Source organism: Ischnura elegans, chromosome 7 (assembly GCF_921293095.1).
Source record: "Ischnura elegans chromosome 7, ioIscEleg1.1, whole genome shotgun sequence".
Taxonomy (NCBI): domain Eukaryota; kingdom Metazoa; phylum Arthropoda; class Insecta; order Odonata; family Coenagrionidae; genus Ischnura; species Ischnura elegans.
The window spans coordinates 115,875,751-115,900,101 of NC_060252.1; the positions used below are offsets into that span (position 1 = coordinate 115,875,751).

The 24,351-nt window shown below is 39.6% G+C and overlaps 1 protein-coding gene across 1 annotated transcript in view; it reads left to right on the top strand.

Annotated features, from left to right (window-relative positions):
* Positions 1 to 24,351, top strand: part of LOC124161993 (sensory neuron membrane protein 1-like) — a 120,883-nt gene that overhangs the window by 43,192 nt on the left and 53,340 nt on the right. Inside the window, exons 2-4 of the mRNA XM_046538301.1 lie at positions 9,470 to 9,630; positions 10,326 to 10,470; positions 18,108 to 18,440. Of these exons, the coding sequence (XP_046394257.1) occupies positions 9,470 to 9,630; positions 10,326 to 10,470; positions 18,108 to 18,440 (639 nt within the window). The remainder of the gene's footprint in view (positions 1 to 9,469; positions 9,631 to 10,325; positions 10,471 to 18,107; positions 18,441 to 24,351) is intronic.

The window sequence follows — 24,351 nt, forward strand, 5'->3', positions numbered from 1 at the left end:
TTGCTTATTTGATGTTTTATTTCTTCAAGTTTTGGAACTGGTAAAAGGTTTTTTAAATCTACATCTACATAATCTACATCTGCGAACCACCTCTAGGGTGTTTGGCACAGGGTGATCAATTACCAGCATGTAGCGTGCAAGAGGACCGCCATATGCACACCGCACGGTCAAAGAAATATTAATCATACTAGCAAAATATACATACTTATTCATAAAAAAACTTGCAAATGGTTAGCAATTCCTAGAGCAAATACATGCAAGGTTAGAACTATGGAAAAAACATGAAATGAGTCATCCTAGCGAGTGACACCATTAATCCTATCAATTGAGACACCTTTGCTATCCTTAATAGTACGAGGGAAGAATGACATTCTTTTCTTTTATTTCTTGTTTCATGTCTATTTCTTTTATTTTCTCCTCATGATCATGTCTACCTTAGTACCTAGTTAGCTTAGCTTCGCAGACGCCCATGACACTGTCAGCCACCATACTGGATGTGTACCATTGGTGAAAGCCATATTAGGTGAATCATTCTATATAACGGGGAGTGCAAGAGAATTTGTGGATGATGAGGGAACCAAAAGTGTGTGAGAAGACGTAAGCATGATGGTTATTTAAAAATCATTTATTATGAGAAAAATATAAATAAAATGGCTAAGAAATCGTCATCCTCATTTCTTTTTCTTCACCTTCGGAGTCACATCCGGCAAGCTCAATTGTGAACACCTCCTTAATATCGTCCCTGGCTATTTATTTTTTAATGTTGTAGTTTGCGGTGGTATTGCGTGACGACACGTGCAGCCAACATTATACACAATTTTGTTTGCGTCACTGTGAAGCAGCATGTTTACTTTCTTCTTCATAGCGTCTATAATCAGCACGCTCAGAAGGCACTCTTTTAAATAGCAGGTGATCCAAACTGTATGGATTATAATACCCAAAGGAAATGTGTGGAGTGGGGGTAAAAGTTAAGGTTTTAATACGAAAGGGATTGGAATAGTACGGAGAGGGAATGGAAACGGAGCTGAAGGGAATGGAAAATATGAGAAGAATTGATCGTAAAAGTATAAGAAGGAATCGGAATGGAAAAAATGAGGAAAAGTAGAAAATCGGTGGGTTTGAATTAAAGAGGAGCACCAAGAGAACGCACGAGGTGTGTCAACTGACACTGCCGCCAGCAGATTCACAATGTTAGCACAACGGAGGTGAGAGAGTGACTGAATTAGCGAAGCCATTCCTGCTGTCCGCTGATAGGCACAGGGAAAGTCACGTGTTGAGAAACTTTCACTCCCCCATCCTCCACTCACTTAAGCCACACCAGCTCACCCGCAAAGGTAAAATGAAAAGATTGCAGAATGGGTCAACCACCTGTGTTCCGATTGCAATTTCGGGCTTTGCTCTCTGGTTGTCGCACGACTAGGTCGCATAGCATGCTTAGCACTCCAGACTATCTTGTCCAAAAATTTCCACAGAGAAGAATGGCGCCTCGGTGGCATAACTGGTTGAAAGGTGAGAGGATTGAAATGGGTTCACAGAAATCGCCCCTCGCGTCTCTGATGAACAAATTGATCCGATTGTCACGGGAAAATAAGGTGTGATTGGGGGTGTCAACCGAGATTTACATTCATGGTGATGTTATTTATCAAATTCATAACTCTTCAATATTACTCCTCGTATTTGCAAAGGCCATATTGCCAAATATTATAGAAAAGCGGCGCCACGGCGTCACGGCGCCTCGGACATTTTCGAAAGCCGATTGAAATGCGACCCCAGAGGCGAGAAGAGAAATCAGCCTTCTCCTATGGGATGGATGGAATTGGGTATGCCTCCTCGATGTTGTCCTCTTGGCTAAAGCACTTGGCCGCAAATCGTGGGATCCGGGTTCGAATCCCGGTCAAGGCCAATGATTTTCCTCGTGGAATTTTCGCACCCGCGCGTCATTTTCGAATTGTTTCTGCGAAATCGAGTCTGCTCAATCAGGTTCAATGCTGTCGAGGAAGTCCAGTGTGCAGTCTTCTCTCATCGTTTCAAAAGCGTTTCACTCGAATTAGGCTTGGAACCGCTAGGGACCCGGTTATTTAGTTTGCTTTGTTGAATGAGAATAGATATTTTTCAGGGAGACACGGAGAAAGCCATATTAGAACCCCACTATATTTACAGATCACACTGAATTGATGAATTGAGAGAGAGATTTTGCAAAACGGATAGAAATATGGGACTTCGTATTTTCCCTAAATCACAATCAATGACACAAATAAATGCCACGGGGCACCTCTCATTTCCTTCCCTTTATTTATTTTGTTTTGAGCGGCCGGTTTTCTTACAGCCCCCGCCACGCGCCCACTGAGGCGGCTGGTTGCAGCTCGACTTTGAGGGGCTGCTGCTGCTGCATCGGATTTCGCTTCACTCGTGCGCATTGCTTATCTCCTATTTCTCTCTTGTTGACTTCCTCGGCGGTGGCGTGACATTTCAGTGACAAGGGTCGCCTAGCTCTCAAATTGGCATTGGACGCGTAAACATCATCGTCGACCTTATCTGGCGGGTTATTGCGAAAATGAATACGTATATTTTTCACTTTAATGGCTAGTATTACACTATTCTGCTATATCATGGTCGGCAGTTATCTTAGAAGAGGAGGGGTCAAAGTCGCCGGCGGCAGTTAAGTCATGGCTTGAATACAAGAAGTATGTTTAAAATTTGGTTCAAGGTGAATACCTGTGAGGTTTCTGTTTAGTCGAAGTTAAATGTTTATTTACTGCTGAGAAGGTGGGAGATAATTTAGAATTTCTGATTGGTAAATGTCATTCTTTTAATGTTGAGTTAATTTTCTTTATGTTCCACCCTATCCATGTTGAGCAAATATTTAACTATCGGCGGGGATAACTTAACATTTATTAATTTATTATCAATAATTTATTTTATAATATTATCAATTAATTCCGCTCAATTAGTGATTTCACTTGATAAAAATTTTTGGCTTATGCATTTTAGTGCATTTAGTACCTTAAGAGTTTTTTTAAATAATTGATTGCGTCATAGTTCAGCAAAACTTCATTTTTAACGGTTAAGCGTCACAGTTTAAATCCAATTATTATTATTTAAAATATATTTTCGCATCATTTATACTGGTTTCAGGCGAGGTACGGGTATCACCAAGTACTCTCGTCTTTTTACTCTGTGTTGAAAAAGTTTCTGACAATCCGGCAAGTATTTAAAATTGCTGCTTTTTGTATTGTAATAAACAAATTTTTCGGCAATCCAATAGTATAAAGACCTTGTTGGATTGAATGAGGCACTACTCCTGTTGCAGAGATAATGATTGGTATTATGTGTACTTTATCTGATTTCCACAATCTCTTAATTTCATTTTTAAGTTCTTCATACTTTTCCATTTTTTAGGTGTAGGCTTTAGTGATATTATGCGAATTAGGTACGGCAATGTCTATCAAGTACGTTTCATTGTTTTATCTGGCACTACTAGATCAGGTCTATCGGTTTTATCGCTTATAATTGAACGGTCATTTATTATTATTATTATTACTATTTTTTCCTTTAACATTTCTTCAGTATTCACCGAGTTGTTTTAGTGTAAAGAGCACGGGTTCTCGCCAATGTAACTCTTTAGTGTTGAATTGCGTTGAGATATTTTCTCGTGATATGACAGGTTGAAATTATTACAGCCTTTTGCAATTTGATGCATGTATTTGGATGAAGGTTTAGTATTTTGAAACTGTTTTGTATATGTTTTGGGATGATACTGGTAGCTGAGATGACAATTGGAGCTATAAAAACCCGTTCCATATTCCATATTCTTTTTATTTCTGTTGCCAATTCTTGGTATTTATTTATTTTTCCGGCTATTGTCTTTTCGTAGTTATGCGACAGTGGCACAGTAATATCAGCTATGTAACAAGTTCCATATTTCATGTCAATCAACAATATATCTGGTCTATTATTGACTATAGTTTTATCTTACAACCAGATATAATGTGTTGGATTGCTTCAGGTACTTGAAAACACCTTCTACATTTGTCATCTGTTATGCTTTTATCACCCAGGATGCACTTTGCATAATTTTTAGTGCGGGCAACCTGGTCTTGCATCGCAATCATGTAAAATAATTTTTTTAGTCCATGAATTTGATTTTTGAGGAGCTGTTGTGTATATCAATTAGCCCCCCATAACCTCCCATCCATCCATCGGGGTAGCGTTAGTCTCTCTGTTAGCCTTTTGGGTGATGTAAATTAAATTTTGTGAATGATGTACGTATTGATCTTTCTATGCCTGCTATTTCGGTTTTGGCCCAGTTAATCACTCAAGATGTGTATGTCAACGTAGGTACCACTAAAGGTCAATGACTTTGATTGTATTTCGTGAATTTAATGTTAATGAAACCTGTTTTAAGAATGGATCCTAGTTTTTTATTGAATTCAGCAGTTAATTTCATCTTGTTTTTGCTGTATTGATTTTGCTTGCAGGAATCCAAGGTATTTGTAGTTCCCATTTTCTTCCATAGACATTTACTCATCGATCATTATTTTAAAGTTTCCAGGCTTGGTTTTCTTTATTCTATGCGAAGTAATCTGCATTTATCCAATCCGTATCGCATGTTTATATCGGTGGAGAACCTACTTGTGACATCCAGAAGGTATTTTAGCTGTACTTCATTTGAGGTATAGATTTTACTGTCGTACAGGTATAGAAGGTGAGACAAAGTAAAACTGTTATTTGTGCTATTTTTTATTTTGTATCCATATATAGTGCTATTGGGGGAATTTGATTATGGGTTCAATGCCAGGCAAAACCAGAGTGGACTCAATTCTATGTCAATTGTTGGTGTTGAAAAGCCTTTACCCGATATTTTGACCATTAGGGCTGTTTTCCACTTTGCCATTGTTGCTTCTGAAAATTTAATGATGGTGCCGTGGATTTTGTAAGTAGTCAAAACTTTTAACAACCAATTATGTGGGACACTGTCAAACGCCTTACGGTAGTCAATACAAACATCATGAATGTTTTTTTTATTTTTGCGTGATTGTTGTAGTTTTACAGAATCGATTGTCAATTGCTCCTCGCATCCCATATGAGACTTCCGGCATCCTTTATGCTCTTCTGCAATTACATCATGTCGGTCAATATGGATGGACATTTTTAATATAATAACTAGACATTTTTTATACATAACTGGACATTTTTTATACATAGCCCGTAGACATGTACTTGTACAATATTGCGTATTGATTTAAGTTTCATGTATGTTATCACTGTGGTGAAAAATTCAGGGAGTTGGACTGTTAATAAAGCAGTGAAGCATTTGGCCGTGGATCCAGGTGGGGACGGACACTTTTTATACCAGAAGTTTTGAATTCCGTTGGGTCCAGGTGATTATCAATTTATGTGCATTTAAAAAAAATATTTTATTTCATTCGGTTGAGATTTTAGTGAACTGCACTCCAGCAAAATTGGTGTGTAAGCTTTCTTCGAAAGATCTGAGGTTTTCCCGGCGTATGATGATGTTGAAGTTGATTCGGGTTTCCCACCGGTTGAGGTTCTCCATCTCTGCCGACTTTCGATGGCCGTGTCGTCCATCGTCATCAGGGCTTGATGACGATGAACGATACGGCCATCGAAACGTCGGCAGAGATGGAGAACCTCACCCGGTGGGAAACCCGAAACAATTTCAACATTAAGCTTTCTTCGTTTCCGATCTAGCTGGCTCTAGCATTGATTTTTGTTGGGCACGACCATATCGAGGACCAGAAGCTGTATACCTCATCCTGATCTGGGTATTTACCTTCGATGTCAGTAGTTGCAAGTTATCTTAGCTACTTATAAAATGACTTTTCGCTAGTTTTGAAATTCCCGGTTATGCTCTTTTCTACTGAAAGACTTCTTGTACTTTTAAGGCGCCCAACTTGAACAGCTAATTTATGCTTATTAAGTTCAAGTAACTCTTTGATATGCCTGTTGTGGTTCTCGTCAGCTATATCGCTGTTAATATTTTTGATCACGCACTTCAGTGACACAGTCACTTCCTCTTCCGTATCATCGCGGAGTGGCAGCGTTTTGAATTATATACAGTACCTACCCATGATAATTTCCTTTTTCAATCGCACGGGTCACGAACATTACAAATCGCCGGTCTTCCTGCGTTCATGTAAATAGTGTTATATAAGTCGCCATTCGTGTCTCTGTTAGGGCGGTCCTGGAGATATGAGCTAAAATTAGGACGGTTGCTATATTCGTGATCATATGGTCTATCGGATTCGTAAATGCTATTCCTCGTGATTGTAACATTATTCAGAAAATGTCGAGAATAAATGGTTCTCTTGTCAAACACCGCTGCGCTGCGAACACACTTTCTTAAATGGATAAAAACACTAATTTTGAATCGACAAGAATGCAGCTTGGACGGAACGAGCTGTTGACTTTTCTGTAGTCCCTTCGGTACGGATGATCGTGAGCTGCATAGCAGTGCGCATTTTAACATTACAGAAGTCCCGTCATGTGTTAAGCCCTACCTTGTGGAGAGCGACATCGCCAGGGGGCTTAGCTTCCTTTTCACTTTCCTTTCTCACGGCCATAAATAAGCACGCTTGAAACACTTAGCTGCTAACGAGGTTATCCCCGCAGGTCCCTCCGCCTTCAACTTGGCGTTTGCGGTGAAACGGTTTTCCCTGAGAGGGCTCGCGGGTGAGTGTGACGCTCTTGAGGTGGGCGGGGAGCGGAAATATCTTGCAAGATCTATCGAAATATCCCCCCCCCATCGAAATATACCCACTCTTCTCTCACTCTCTCTCTCTCTCTCTCTATTTGCACTCTGGATATTTGTATTGGGAGTGTCCTCTGCTGGCGCCGCGTCAGAAAGTGATGCGTGCATTTTGTTGAGGTTGAATATGAATAGGGTGGTTTCCAATTTTTTTTAATTGCCTTAATCGAAAGATTTTTACTCCAGGAGTATGTATTTCACGCTCTTAGATTTTTTAATGACTATATATATTTTTTGCGATTAAATGAAAAGTGAAAAATTTCAAGCGCGCAAAAACGCGACGGGTAAGTATGAATGATGGGTAATTGCCGTGTGACGTCAGCGGTAGGTGACCTTGGTACGAGAGCGCCGCGCCGCTTCGATGCAGGCTGCTCGGTGTGCATGCAGACGACGCACCATCTGAGAGGATACCTTCAAAGCTTCGAGCAAAAACTATATTTCTCAAAGAAAAACTAAGTTTTAGCTGCACTCCAAATGCACAGTATCTTAGTTAACCGCTTTGTAACGGGTCTTCCAAGATTTTTAAATGCACTGACAAAAGTGGTGCATGTCTACTTCAATATAAAAAATGTAATTGGTTATTAGTAAAAAAATGTAACGATTGGTTATGGTACACACAGAAGTGAATATGATGAAAAGAACTATTAATTAGAGGAAATTCATTGTATTTTAATCATAGCAAAATATTACGCTGGATGGATATCATGTCGAAATGTATTAAATTCATTTAAAGTACTTAACAGTATTCTGACGAGGTTTGGCGGTAGGGCTTGAAGCAGATTCCCTTCTTTCAAAGGAAAAACACAAATATTGACTTGTATTACGACACAAGTGTTGAGTTACAATAATGCAAATATTAACTGTTGGGTCATAATACCTTCACGATGTGACTCCAAATAGTTTTCATTCAATAATTAGCAATCTATTACGGCTGGCAAAAGAAATTCACACGGCTCTAGCCGCCTCGGATCCGCGTCGTAATTAATAACGATTGAATGCGAAGGCTTATATCATGATTGAAACAATAATGCAATGCCTTACGTAGGGCACGCCTCTACACTGAACACCCTCCTCCACAAAGTCCTTAAATCCAGTGATTCACAGCGTCTGCTGAATTACTTGAATGTCCGTGGTAGCATGGATGCCAGTAAAAAATCTACATATAAAGTGTGTTTTGTGCCAAAATGTCGTTCTATAACGCTTAAAGCTAGTGGAAAATCGTTCGTTACGGTTTCACTGAGCGAGAAGAAGAGACTTTAGTGGTTTGAAGTGGTCAGAAGGGATTATACAATCCGTAATAAAAATACTCTCTTTCGTTGCTGTATAGACCATTTTAAGGTTAGTGCTTACTTATCGACGAAATGGAAGTAAAGCGAATATTCATACACGGAGAGGAGGTTGGTTTACATTGAAAAATCCATTGCATTGAAATTGAGAGAATCTGTAACGGTATATTATAATATGACGGCACTATCGGCACACAAATTTCGTTATTCATTTTTATGCGCAATGCTTGCATGCGCATGCGCAAAGAAATTCCGAAGTCGAAGAAAAGCAGAGCATGGCGGTAGCGTAGAGCACCTTGCTGGCAGGTAGCGCTTGACTTAAATAAGGATTATTAATACCTTATCAAGCGAAGAAAACTTTCCGACCATAGGTAATTTTAATAGGTTATTAATGAAAAATGTTCCCCTGAGCTCTGTGCCTCGTGCATGCATTGGTTATCTCAGACGATGTAAAACTCCTGTCCTCTCGTGTGGAAACTAGGTCCCTGTGACGTCACGTGGAGTGGCCTCGCATGGGCGCCATTCTGTCCTTTTTCAAATGAGGATAAAATTGACCACTGAAATTCGTCTAAACTAGGATATCTAAAACTAAATAATTTGCATATTATGAATTCGCTAATGGTGGGTGACGAATCGCAATCAGTGCCTTTCGTTTTCTTTGATGAAGGAAACTACCCTATTGTCGATATTACTTTCCCATGAAAGGTGAAAGAAATAAGCTACCTGATTTTAGTGAGGCCTCACTTGGAATATGCTGCTAGCCTGTGGGGCACTTACGAGGTAGGACTAATAGCTGAAATCAATCGAGTACAGCGCAGGGCGGCCAGATTTGTGATGAGTTGTTACAACAATTGCAGCGTTTCCAGTATGTTACACGAGTTAGGATGGGAATCTTCATACTAGCGTAGATCGAAGTATAGGCTTAACTTACTTAGGAAATTCGAAGAAGATATTTTCTCAGACGACGTGAATCACATCCTTTGTTTACCATCGTACTATAGTTGTCGTGATCATGAGAATAAAATAAAAGAAATAGACTGCAAAACAGAGAGATTTAAAATGTCATTCTTCCCTCGCACTATTAAGGATAGCAACGTTATCTCAACCGATAGGAGTAATGGCATCGCTCGCTAGGATCACTCATTGCATGTTATTTTTTTCATAGTTCTAACCTTGCATGTGTTTGCTCTAGGAATTACTAACCATTAGCAATTTTTTTTAATGAATAAGCATGTATATTTTGCCAGTGTGCGTAATATTTCTATGACCGTGCGGTGTGCATGTGGCGGTCCTCTTGCATGCTGCATGTTGGTGATTGATCACCCCCTGCCAAACACCCTAGAGGTGGTTCGCAGGGTATTATGTAGATGTAGATGAGCATTCATAATGCATCGAGTCTGATGTTTCCTTGCAGAGCGTGCAGCTGTCGCGGGGGTCGGACGCGCTGCAGCGCTACATCAAGACGCCCATGCCCGTGCAGATCAAGGTGTACGTGTTCAACGTGACGAACCCGAGCGAGGTGCAGCATGGCTCCGCACCGCCCCTCCTCAGACAAGTCGGCCCTTACGTCTACGAGTGAGTGCGTCCGTCCTCACTGCCGAGCGAATTCCAGCTCTCAATGAAGGAGACGTTTCTAGAGCCTTCTCCTCAACACCGGGAGGCAATTTGAAAGCAGCTGAAGCAATCCATTGCTCTCAGATACCCTTCCTTTTTCAATTTCTATTGAGATTTCCGCTTAACTCACCGTTCCGCTGTTCTTAGTTTTAACTGTCCCTTGCACGCACCTCCAAACTCAAGGAAAAATTCGGGCTTTGGTACTGACATACTAACATTTGATTAAATAAGAAATTATGATAAATATTTTGCGATGCATTTGTAAGCTAATAAGTATTATCTCAGAGTTTTTCTTGATTAGCAGAGGTCGAGGCATATTCTGACTAAGATGTCTTTCCTAATCTCATATATCTAATAAAGAAAAATCGTCGAAAGAAGTCTCATTTCGTTTTTAGCACCAAAGTAGCACCAATTTCTTCTCCATGTCCTGTTATCAAACATTCATAATATACTATCACAATATTCTACAAAATCCTTTCCGAACTTTAGTTCCTCCCAATTGTAACTCGTTTTTTGTATTTTCTGACTTTTTGAAATTATTTTCAGTCAATAATAATAAGCTATTGAATCAGAAAATGATATATTTTTCGGGCAAAGTTGTTCAAACCCCGACTAACGATCTCCCTTTCTTTCTTTCTTGCATGTTATTACTTCAGCCTTTACAAGGATAAGGTTGAGATCGAAGAGGATTTCGATTTAGACACACTAACCTATTACATGAGGAACACCTACCACTTCAACCGGGGACGATCCATTGGTGAGGAAGATGACCGAATCACTGTACTGAACGCGCCTCTGCTGGTGAGTAAGTCATTTGGAGACACTGGGTCGATTAGGAGCAGACTGCCTTGGGGATGATTCTGCATTTCCCAATGAAAATGACCAATCACGGGGAGGTTTTGGATCATTAAAGGAGATGTTTAATGAGTGATTCATTTCTCGAAGAAACAATGCCTCGATAAAAATGAACAGTTCCCGAAGATATGAGCTGTTACTCGAGCGCCATTGGTGGTCACTTACTGAACTTCCAAACAAGAGCTATGGCATTTGCATTAATTCGTAATACCATGCGTAGGTATTCGAGCCCGGGGTCGGAAATGCTTAGTAAACCCCGCAGGGCAAGAGAGCGGCTCTGCGAAGGCCTGGAGTGTTCTTTAAATTTGAAGAACGCGTGTATTGGCGAATACGGAAGAATATCATCCGCGTCTTATACGTGAATCAATCGAGATAGCGAAAAGGCTCAATAACTTTAATAGGGAGGATGGGTATAACCTCAGCCGTATATGGAGAGGGTTCCTAGCCCAATATAATGACCAACGGCTATCGCCTAAAATTCAAATCCGGCACAACAATGGGTAACGAAAAACATATATAAGCTCGGGACGAGAATGAATTCCATTCTCTTGATAACGCTCCCAGTAGGAGGAGTGAAACGTCGAGTTAAAATGTTTTCTACACAGCAATACCCGAGAACCTCCTCAAGCATAGATAAAAGAAGCTGCGAAAATCTTCATACGAAAACTGGTTTTCTTTGTTTATATGTCACTTTGATTTGTAAATTGAAACGTTTAGTATAAATCGATGAGAAACTGTCCAAGGACTGTTTTCTTTCACTCATTAAGGGTATTCGTGTCCCCTTGACCACGACGTGTCGTGTCGCCCTCTTGCATAACCACTTCTACCCCGAGTCGCTTTGGCGCCAATCCTTCAGAGCAGTCTAATGCCGAGGTTGGGTTTCTCTCTCTCCACCATTCATTCCTTTCCTGTCGCTCCACAGTGGGCGGAAATCGGAAAAAAGCCGGACAAAATTACGAAATGGCTTTATTTTATATACAAGCTTGAAAATTGGCAAGCAATCTCAAAAATTATAGATCTTCATGGAAATTTACTTTATTTGACATGGTTATCACCCAAAAATGAGAAAAAGAGGCTTAAACGTGATAAAATTTCCATGAAAATACCCGTGTTCAATTTTCCCTGAAAATCTTCCAAAGTAAGTAGATGGTTAGGTGGATTCTTGCGGTGAAGTTAAAGGTGGATTCTAACGGAATAAAAGAAAACTATATAGTCTGTTATCATGCTGTTTTTTCTTTCAGTTGCCGTAATCTTGAAAAAAAAATCGATGTATCCCTCCCATAAAGTTACAAAATGACGGAGACTGTTTTTCGACACAATTTTGCGTTTAGTAAAATTTTTCAAATGGGTTCTCGGCAAAGTCACGCATAGTAACTTACATCAAATCATTATTTGAAGATTTCTCAAGGTGTGCATATAGTTATCTGTGAAATAAGTTTGCGAGGCCGGAAATAAAATTGATTTTTCGATCGCACGGCAAGGTTCGTACCCGCTAACGTCAGGGTTTTGTCTTAAATTCCGCCTGCGTGATTAATAATCAAGCAAATTTTTTTTCTGAGAGATTTTTTTGAACCCGCTGAAACAAGACTTTGTCACTAGTGAATGTTAGTAAAATAAATACATAGTTAAGTCCACAAATTTATTTTCACTCGAAAATACTCAGGAGGATAGCCTAAGAAGGTCGAAACCGGTCGAATTGAAATAAATTGGTGGAATAGACTAAGTATTTTTTGTATTACCTTATCTAAATTCCACCAAGTAAACTCAACACCCAACGATTTCACTAGTGCGTATTCCGCAGAACGGCCAACGGTTACCTACAGGCAAGTCTATAACCTCGACTGAGCCTCTGCACAGTGCACTATGTTGTGTAAGATGTTGTCGCCGCTTTCCCTCGGTCTGGTAATGAATTCAAACTAACGATGATATTTAAGTGGGGTTAAGATGGGAGTAGTGGGCACAAGCAATATAAGCAAAGATTTGTGTTTCGGAAGGAATCAGGTCCAGTGGACGATTCCTGTATGTTTTCCATTTCTATGTTGCCTCTTCAGCTAAAATCAAATGATAAAAACAACATCTTATGACAGAATACCAGGCCATCTTCGATCAGGTATTATAGACCCATCACATTATTTCTGGAAGATGAACGTTAGGAGATACCTGTGAAAGAATTGTAAAAGATAGAGGCGCAGATCTCTCCACTGATGCCCTTGGTCATCGAAATAAACGGGAAGAAATTGTACATGGTATGAGAATTTGGACGTTAAAAGAATCCCAAAATTTCATCAGGCATTACTGGAGTAGAAGTGGAATTATTTCAATGGTTTGGAGCAATTCTTAGCTCACTTTCCTGTGGTTTCTCCATAAGTACAAGCGAATTTGAGAAGTGTGATCAAAAAACAGAAAAAATATACATGCGTCATACTCATGGTATTATATGCCTTTCACGGTATATGAAATCTAATTTATGAGACAAAAGTGATTGATTGCCCCCATTGCATTGCAATGCATGAGTTCCCATTGAAATTCTTTCCGAAGAGGCCCAAGAAGCAAGCATATTCGGAAATTCAAAGAAAACCACGGGCTAAAATACTGAAGAAAGGACAAAATGAGAGATGTTTTTAACCTACTATTAGTCACATCTGATCCTTATGTTTCCAGTATTAGTTCTTTGCACCCAAGGCAATGTTATTCCCTCTCGATGGATGTCAGACAGCTTTTCAGGGAACCAAAATTACCTTTACCTTATGAAGTGAGTAGCTAATGTTAAATATATGGAGGATGTGGAGTCGGAAAATTTAGGAGATGAAGGGAGTTGGGAGAGTAATAATGATGAAGGTGACTAATATTCCGCAGTTTAATTTCTGTGAAAAACGATTTTATGTGTAAATCCTGTGTTTAGGAGTGTATTTTTAACGTAATTAGTTCATTAAATCAAGAAAAGCGCATTACTATAGATTTTTTAAATGATTTTCTGCATATATTTTTAAGTTTTCTTTCTGAGTGACGCGAAATTATTTTCTAAATTAAATTTCAATTTTTTCGTAAAAACCACCTTGAAAAGACCTATGGTAGTGTTATTTTGTGTTTTTGTCTTTAATTTGGCAATTCTGAATGTTTTACACGACAAAAGCTCTAAGTTATTTGGGAAAAATAATTTTGTCCCGCTAGATTCGCAATAGGGTAGTTTCCTCCATCAAAGAAAACGAAAGGCATTGATTGCGATTCGTTACCCACCATTAGTGTATTCATTATTCACAAATTATTTGGTTTTTGAAATACCGGTTTAGACGAATGGCAAGGGTCAAATTTTATCCTCATTTGAAAAAGGACAGATTGGCGCCCATGCGATTCCACTCCACGTGACGTCACAGGGACCTAGTTTCTACACGAGAGGAATGGAGTTTTACATCGTCTGAGGTTACCAATGCATGCATGAGGCACAGAGCTCAGGGAAACATGTCTTGTCAATCACCTATTAAAACTGGCTAAGGTCGGAAAGTTTTCTTTGTTTGATAAGGTATTAATAAACCTTTTTTAAGCCAAGCGCTACCAGCCAGCAAGGTACTCAGCTACCCGCTAGCATCCTGCGTCCTATCAGCGCTCAGAGCCTCGATCAAGGTCACCTCACAAGGCGGGAGGGGGAACCAGAAATGCGTCGCACGGACTTTTTCCCATCATTCATACTTAGCCGTCGTGTTTTCGCGTGCTTGAAAATTTTCACTTTTCATTTAATCGCGAAAAATAGATATCGTCATTTAAAAATCTAAAAGCGTGAAATACGTACTCCAGGAGTAATAATCTTTCGATTAAAGCAATAAAAAAATAATAGGAAACCACCCTATTGGGACCACTGTGCAGTGGTCCGAAATAGGAAAAAGGAGGACTAAAGTCCATGATAGCTTTTTTCAGATAGAGACTTAAAACTTAGAATAAATACTCACAGGGGCGGATCCAGGATTTATTTCTGGGGGGGGGCACAAGCAAGGCCGTATCCAGGATTTTGTTCAGGGGGGGGCACAAGGATACCTCGTCATACAAAACGAACGAAAAGATAATGGGACCGTATTAAAAATCTAGCATATTTTAAAGAGTCTGGGGGGGGCACGTGCCCCCGTGCCCCCCCCCTGGATCCGCCTATGAATACTCATAAACTATTGGCAATTATGGAGCTATGTGCCATTTTACATATATTTGATCCGTTGCTGAGATATATTTGCTCAAACATGGCCAATTTTTCAAAATAGCGCGTGAACTCGTTTTTCTCCAAAAATCTTTGAACTAAGGCCGGTGGTGTTGCAGTGGTATAATTTTCATGAGATAAAAGACCCAATATTCCTTTGACCAGATGATTTGGCTGTGTTGTACTTGATTTTTGAAGATTTTGATTCACATCTGCATCACAACACAAAATGGCGTACCCATTTTTTGCGTGAAATTTGAAATAAATTAGTCATTATCTTTCGTTTACGAAATATTTAACTCAGGAAACTTACATCACAGTGTATGGTAGAGATTAGAGGTGGGTTAAACTTTTTATTTTGATGAACCGTTCACTTAGAACCTGTTCAGTAAATAAAACAGTTCAAAATATCTGTTCATGGCGAACAGTCAGGGTCATTCAGGTAGAAAATATTGTTTATCTTAGGTTTAGAGTAAATGAAGGCTTCGTGTGGTATCATTTGTTTTTTGCAGCTTGTCAGTAACTTCAAGAAAATTCTGTCCCGGGCCTTTTATTGGTTATTCGTGTGCGAGACAATATCTGCTGTCAGCATGTAGAATAAGCCAGAATTAATGCGTATTTATCAACCCAGCGTCTGATGTTATTCACGCATTTAGCACCAGAAAAGTTTTTAAACGCTTCTCTAAATGAGCAATTTAGACTTTCATACACAGCTAACTGTTCATTATAAATATATTTAGTATAAACGTCATTTTTGAATCTCTATCTTAGATATCTATCCACTCCAACGATGCAATTAACTGTCAATAATAGCATGCGCAAGACGATGAGAAACGATCAGTTTCATTGGTAAATTTGTACTTTTGGTAGAATTTAAAAAAGTAGTAAAATATGTTACACTCATGGAATTCTGTAACATATTTAAATATTACACATGGAAAGCAAAGAAAGAGTTAGCCTTGCTCTAGTGAAGATGGTAAGGACTAGATTTTTGTCCAGACCATTCACGTGCCCATAAGAAGTACATTTCGGATATTGAAGTAAGTCGTCATGCGAAACAGTGTGTTGTGTTGTTACTCAGTAACTGAGATCGCACTAGCAACCCCTCATGGTTGAAGGGAGGCAGATTTTGCATCCGCGCAGTTAATTACGGAAGTAAACATAAGTACTCCCACCCAATGCACATGTGGCTTTTTATTCTCTTAGGCTATCAGCCTTGCGTTGTTTCATCTGGTTTTTTAAAATGTGCTGCACACACCATAAAAACAGTATAAAAAGTGGGAGGTAAGGCAAGCTAGAATCTGACTCAAGCTAGAAGCCTTACGATTTAAATACTTAACTGGCCCTATGAAATCTAAAAAATCTGCTTGTACAGCGAAAAATAAGAATGTGGACGGCTTTTAGAGAAAGGATGGGGTAGAAAGTTCACGTTTGCAGGACTGTAAAAAGTAACACAAATGACGTTAACATAGCAAGGCGATTCTTCGATTCCGCTTGGCCGCTGATTTGTCAGAGAATTGAGTAAACGTGCCTGGCAAAGCGAAACACATGTTAACTTCACGTATGTAATTCCATATAAACTGATTAAATATTTAATATAAATTATTAATTATTAAAGGAAAGTTTAATACGCTATCAGCAGTTATCCTGTTTTAAATACATGTATAAATGTTGATCTCATAAAAAGCTATCATTTTGATGTTAATATCCAGTGCCTTAACTCTTAATTGTACAGCATTCTCGGACTACTGCAGAGAACTGCCGAATTATTTGTCAAGCATTACCCATGGCATTGTATGCCGATCGTGAGACTGGTGAGAGGTGCTTCTGCATGACATTGCGGAAGGGGCGATACTTCCCACGAGTCAACTCGATGAAGAGGCAATGGAAAGTTGTAATTAGGAAACTAGGATGAGCAGGAATTAATCAGCTGGAAGCACTACAAAGAGGACACATATGAAGACGTTGACAAAAGATAGTTCGCAACGTCTAAACCGATTCTTTTCTTCGTTCTTCAAATCAAGTCTGAGGAGAGCAAGGAAAATACCGAAATATTTGAAAGAGCTGCTGATTTTAGATGATACGAGAGGAATCAGACCTGATTAATCGTAATTGAGGAGAGGAATCAGACCTTAGTTACGAGCTGAGTTCATCGTAGGATTGAAAATTGAAGTTCGGCAAATGAAAATATACAATTAGATGACTTAAAAAAGGACAGCAAAATGTGACTTCCTATATATGTACTCCTTTAATATTCTTATTCATCTTTCTAATACATGCCATTTTTAAGAATAAGTTTATGTTGCTATTCCATTGACGCTATTTCAGTGTTATCTAACTATTAAATGATGGATTTAGAAACAATTTACATTTTTTGACAATGCTTTGTACGATTTCATTTTAAATTTGCATTTCTCAAACATTTCCCTGTGTAAATGTGTTTATGATGGATGACCGAAAGAGAAATTCGCCCTGCTCAAGTGAACTCTAAATTTACCCTCCTAAAATAAGATATAAATTATGGATTCAAAGAGATAATAATTTTCGTTTTATTTTCCCTAAAATATTACCATAGCGATGAATCTCAGTCAAATGGAAAAAAGGAAAAACCTTGTGGAAGAATCCGAATAGCGTCCAAGTGTGTGCGTTGTAATGAAATGACTCTATCGCATGAGTCGTATCGCTACAATGTGCACTTGAATGTCGCAGGAGCAAATATCGCGACCCGCAACACCCCATGGGTCGTCTTCTTCCCCCCGCCCCCTGGCGGCGGGTTAAAGTCTTCGATTACTAGTTTATTCATTTTATTTATTTCCAACTTCCCCGTAAACAGGACATTAAAGCCTTTACAATGGAGGAATAACAAAGCACAGCACAAACATCCATGCTCTGGATAGGGACCACCTTTATTTTTTAACCAGTATCTTATATTTATGTCAAGGTAATCAATAGCTAATGAGACAGTGGAATATAGTTGCTTATTCAAAGGGGGAGAAAGAGATAACATTGCGGCAAACCTCATATTTACTCGTTGATGTAGGGAAAACAAAATGAAACGTACAATTCGTACGTCATGAAACCCACTAGTCGGTGGACGTAGGTGGACACCTTTTTGGTGCTTAACGGAAGTCTGTGTGACGTCCCACCCGACGAATCGGTGCCTCGGCGATTGGTTTGGAGACACAGAATGCGGACCCTGGGTTCGTATTTCACAACCCAAGGCGTAGATGCGTGCCAAGTTCTGTTAGCATGGTCCCAGGAAATCCTGATTAAACGCTTAGCCTCTTGTAGTTCCAGGCCCAACGGCCTATTCTGAAATTTTTAGTGTCTGTTTAGGCCGCCTATTTCTTCATTTTAGTTAGTGTCTGAATGTCCTACGCTTACTTGTTATCATTCGCAGGCGTTGATCGACCGAACGGCGAGCAAGTCGGCTCCCATGCTCACCTTTCTGAATACGGTGCTCGCGGAACTGTTCTCGACGGTGGCGCCACGGCGGTCGGCGCGTAACGTGCGGCCTTCGCCCAGCCAGCTGTCGCCGTTCATGGAGACGACTGTTGGCGGCATCATGTTCCACGGCGTGCCCATCAAGTGCTCCCGCAGCGGTATCTTCCGCGGTTTCGTCAAGTCGCTCGTGTGCCAGGCCATCGGCTCCGAAAGCGCGCCGTCCATCTGGCGATCCGACGGCGGAGACGGCTTCGAGGACGGCGACTTCCTCTTCGCCTTCCTCAAGCAGGTGAGTCCGATCGAGCCGGGAGTGTTGTCGCAACAGCGGGTGCGCAATTTCACCGCTGAATGCGGCTCAGTGTGAGCGCTCAGCGTCTTCTGCGAGCGGCCTCATCGGCCGATGAGCCGAAATCTCGAAATATGTGCCATCGTTTTCTATAATATGTACCTGCATCTACGAGGTGGTGCTCAAGCTACGACCAGTGCGTGTGGCAATGCATGACTATGATGCACTAGGCGTGCAGCACTCATCCTAGCCTTAATCAGACAGACGATCGCTTGCCGGGCATAGGCCAAGCACACATGACGGCCGGATTCGGACACACCAGAAACTAGGAGAATGCTGAGGGCGAGAACATGCTGCCACGAAAATAAAACTGTTAATTAGTCATAGCCAAAAAAATCCGAATCTACACAACTTTTCGTTTTATCTCTCGGAATTCCGATGCGTCAAAGCAATTTTGAGAAATAATCGAGTTTCGATTTCACACAATTTCATATTTTTAATTTTATGTTATACCTATTTAATTTTTAATTTAATATTACATTGTTAATGGTCAATTTCGGATTTCGGACTTGAGACTCTATTGCGCACATATCCATTAGGAATTCGGAGGGAATAGCGTCTACCTGGTCTACTAGGATTTTATCCGTAACCCTCTTGGATAATTTAGAAATTTATTCCGAAAAATATGCTGCACGTGAAAATTCACATTTCAATTAAATATTAACCGATAATCCCTTAATTGCCTCATCACACTCTTTCCCCCCTTTGGACCCTACCTCCCCACTATTTCCCCTTCCCTCGGATATCTTTCATCCTTTACCTACGTCTCCTACCTAACTCTGAGGAAGGTGGATGTATACCACCGAAAATTTACCTCTGTGAGTGTTTTAAAAGTTAAGACAAAAGTATCCAATTATTACAGTGGAAGTTATGATCGCTATAGGGGTGCATTCGGTACATGAATTACCACCATTAGTATTATGTCTGCGGAAACACGAGCGAGATAATATGTAGGGACAGGAATATACCGTATACAAACATAAATTATAATGATCATTTAAGGTTCCTAATGACGATATTTCGACATGAAGTTATATCGATATTACCAAATTGCTCTCATGCTTTTCATGGTAACGCTTCAAATATTTCAAAGCGGTCATTGAAATGAGCTAATTTATTATGAGCACACAATTAAATATCTACAAAGTCAACCGAAAGTAACGCAATTGAATATCTCGCTCCGCTCCTATTGGTAGGACTGGGATCGAGCAACTGGAGGTGGGTGGGATGAACTCTAAATGCCTGTTTACACGATGCATTAACACGTACGAGTTACTGTCTGTTTGCGTGAATGATTTTTGTGGGCCGGAACGGAACATGTACGAATGCATGAACCAAATTAGAACAGGTTCTATTTTCTGTGCATGCATTACACAAGTTGGGTGGTTATACGGTGCATTTTGGCGTTCATTCTCGCGTTCATACATTTAGACATTAACCCGTGCGTGTTAATGTATCGTGTAAACAGGCCTTAAGCTTTGTCTCAAAACCAAATTCAATGCTCCACAAGCTGTAAAAGCGGCAGGGGGTCATTTATTGCAAACATCTGCGCGTCGCCAGGGTCACGAAAAAATGGGATCAACGATCGAACAAAGTTAAAGCTAATTGAATAATATTCTTGAAGAGACACACACAATGATTCGCTGGGCTTACGGGGACTCCTTTTTTGACCTACTCACACTCTTTCCAATGAGGCAAGAAAGAGCAAATCGGAAGCGAAATCACCGCTGATTGTCCGTATGCAGTGACCATAAGGAAGTTGTTCCTCGAGTACAGGCAATTAAAGCTGCCTGCTAAATGAATTGGCTGGAGAGACTCCGAAAAAGGGTGATCAGTGCGAGAAAAGACAACCGATACCTGAGTGCTCGCACTGTAAGTCCGCGAATTCCTGGCCGAACACCAGGTTGCAACGCTGATCCTTTCCTCACCTCAGCAGACTTCTGCTTTAAAATTTGTACACAAGGCCAAGGGCAGTGTTTTGAAGAATTGAACGTGTTTGCGCAAATCTGTTCAATAAATAATTCTTTTAAAAATATTTCCGTTACTTTCGGTACGCGCGCTGTGAACATGGGCGTACGCAGTGGGGGGCAGCCCAGAAGATAAAACAAGTATAGTTCAAAAAGAATGTTTGGAACAAATTATCTTTTGAAGAAAAATGACATTAGTATAAGATAATATCTTTATTTTTTCAAGAAAATGATTTAATAAACCAAATAAAGCGCTATGAGTGAATGAACGATCTACGGCCGTTGAAAGGGAATAAATTCCGCCAGGCTAAAGTACTCTCTGGTGGGCAAAGTGGAGGGGCGGGAAGAGTTAAAAGGCTGATGGGGGCAAAACACGGAAATCAAGATAAAAACACTATGAAACAAAACAATCTCGCAGCTCACACACTCACCTCGCAGATTCTCCTTTGAGGAGGCCTGCTTGGCTGGAGAAATGCCAGGTGTCAGGAAAACCCTCTTGGGCACTTACTACCCTTCTACACATCCCTAAAATCCCGTGTGTTTGACGGTCACTGTGTCGTAAGCGAGAGCTTCACACACCTGTGTGTGAGTGAGTGCGTGTGTCCCACGCGGACATTTTTTCCCTTGGAGCAAATCCGCGAGATGCTTGAGTGTGAGCGTGTTTTCAATTTTATAATTTTGTCTATTTCTTGGGTGTGAGTGGTTCACTGGCGTAAGCGAGAGCTTCGCAAACCTGAATGTGTTTGTGATTGAGACCTTCGAGGAAATTTGTTCGAGCAAATCCACGAGGTGAGCGAGTGAACTGTGCGATTGTTTGGTTCCGAAGCGTTTTAGCTTGATTTCCGTGTTTTATCCCCCCCCCCCGTCCGCCTTTTAAATTCCCACCCTCCCCACTTTGCCCAACAAAGAGTACGGCTTTGGGGAATTTATTCTCTTTCAACTAATAAAGCGCGGTCATAATTTTCTTAAAATTTTGATTCCATTTACCATTTCTATGCTAAAATGGTACAATTTGAACGACCACCACCCCCGGTTTTGATCCTGGGTACGTTCATGCCTGTAAGTGTCGTCTTTTCATGTTCTATCGATTTTAATTTTCAATATAATATAAAGGAAAATATTTCTCTAATACTTTCCCATACGATTTCATTTAAGCCAGATGAGTTATGAGCCATAGGTACAGATAATAAATTATCTGTGTATAATTATTGTGACGTTGGAAAACTTTTGCCATAATGGACATTCAACTTGCTCGATTTTTCTGCGATTATTGTTAAATCAACTTTCCTTGGAATCGACTTTTCGATGTTAACTTTCTTTATGCGAATGAAATTCATATTAAATTGTCAAATGTGGGTACAAAAGCGGATAAAAGTTAAAAAGAACGTTGCCCGTCAATGCAATTGAAATGATCAACGAAGATATCGATATATTTTTCCGTAATTTTACCAGAAAGTACCACACGTGCTTCAATTGTTACCCAATCATCATGCACTAACAGTACCATTTCCGAAAGATATATACAATTTCAGAAGAAAGAAATTGGTGGGGGAGGAAGGGAGGGTTGTGTGGCAATTAAGGAGGCAAAGGAGACAGAGACAAAGTTGAGATATCACATCATACACACAACAAAAAAAAACTCCGGGCTTGTGTCATGTCTCAAGGTAAAAAGTGAGGAGGGCTTGCGGGATCAGATAATAGGGGATAACATCGAAGATAGGCGCATTTTAGCATAATCATTTTCATGCAGTGAGTCGAAATTCTTCTGTTTCATTTTCACAGTTTCTCACTGTTCGGTCACATCTAATCTTTGTCCCTTTTCTAGGAATCAAATGATTTTCGCGTCAACATTGGATGCATGGTTTTCTCCCATAATGTGCTTGGAAAAATTGGACTTTGAACACAAAATTTGCTTAGAGAACCGTGACTCAAACACAAGAGTACAGAAGTTCCTCCTAGTTGGGCCGTTCTACACCCATTAATACGAGTCAAATTTGAGTGCATAAAACACCACATTGACGCATAGGGACGAGAGAGTCCTTGCTAAAGTTAAAAGCTGCATAAACTCTTGATCTGCTATTCTGGGTGAAAGGAGAAACTATATTTAGTAAAAAAGAAACCCTAGAATGCCTGGCATACCAAAAATTCCTAAGCCTAACAGGAACAGAGGTAAACAAGTTTGTTACGTCAAATGATAAAAGTTTCGTATTTTGTAGAATAGTCAACTTGCTCAGATGATCTGTTAATTTGCCTGAATTTTATATCCTGTACTTCGGTACGAATTTCAATATTTGGCGGAATGCTGAATTAATTTTGTTAGCCAGTTTGTGAGACGGAGAACCCACTCCCTATATCACTGGGCGAATAGGAACATAATGCTTAAGAATTTTTGGTAGGCCGTACACTCTGGGGTTCATTTGTACTAAGTATAGTTTCTCCCCGTCATTTAGAATGGCAGATCGAGATTTATGCAGCGGATAAAAGTTAAAAAGAAATAGTATTTGCTGTTAGTTTCTGTTAGTACCTGATGGTACTTGTATAGCAATTTGAACACGTGTGGTACTATATTAATAACATTGTGGGGAATACGATACCTTCGTTGATCATTAGTAATGTTGTTCCACGACCTCTCTCCAAAGAAAGCTGACTTTAATACAATTAAAGTTATAACTGATAAAAATATACATTCGACACATGCTCTCTACATCACACAAGCTGCGGAAATAAAAACTAAGTTATTTTAGGACAACAATGTATTATGTCAACGTATAATTGATGTTGTTCAGTAGCGCTTTTATAGGAAGAAATATCGATATGAAATAAAATCCATAATTTCATTTTCTCCTTCTCTATAAATCTCAGAAGTCCAACATTTCCAGAGTTTCACAAGGTTGGTAATATGAGTCTTCGTGTAAACCTTAGTTTTTATTTAATTTATATCAATATCAACTTTGAATGTAAAGTATATTATATTTTAAATTTAAAGGGAAATAAAACTTTTACCCTTTTTAACAGGATTAATTTTGAGCGAGATAATTGTAAATATGAGAACATACTTCATATCAAACGTATGTAAACGCTATCTACCAAGGGCGTTCCCAGGATCAAAACTAACGGAGGGCAAGCCGTGGTCGTTCAATTCGTAACACAGAAAAGGTCAAGGAAACCATAATTTCATGAAAATTACAACAGCGATTTTATAGTATTTTGAATTAATTCCTCGAAAATAAAATATTTTTATTTTAATTAACACATTCTTTATACTAATATAACTTTTCTTGGATTTAAATTACTTTCTTTCTGGAATACTTTCCTTTTTTATTCATTTCTTGGATACTTTCATTTTGAACTAAATTTACTTTTGCTTCTAGGGGGCAGCTGCCCCCTCTTGCCCTCCGCCGGGTACGCCCATGATATCTACGTCAAATGAGGCCATGATGTGTTTCCAGTTGATCGATTTTTCTGAGACTGTCCTTGGATAAGAATTTTCGCTAATCACCTTTTTTTTCAATAAACCTTGAGACTAATACCCCTATCGAAAGTTAAAATTACATATTTGGTTATAAAATCTGATAAATGTTAAATCTTACGAAACCAGTAAATCCGATTGAATAAAGTTGATGGTTGGTGAATTAACTTTGTGGAAGTTATGCACGACAAAATGAAATCACTTTACACCTTCCACTCAGTTTTGGTGGAGAGTACAAAGTGGTTTTATTTTATTTTGATACGATTGAATTTATGATCAATACAAGGATAGGGGCTCCAAGATAACTGTTGCTCCATATAATTTATAATGATCAATATTGATTCTTTGTGAAGAGTTCGATTTCAAATGACGTAGAAACCACACATTTAGTCTGATATTATTCTCCATAAGACCCGTA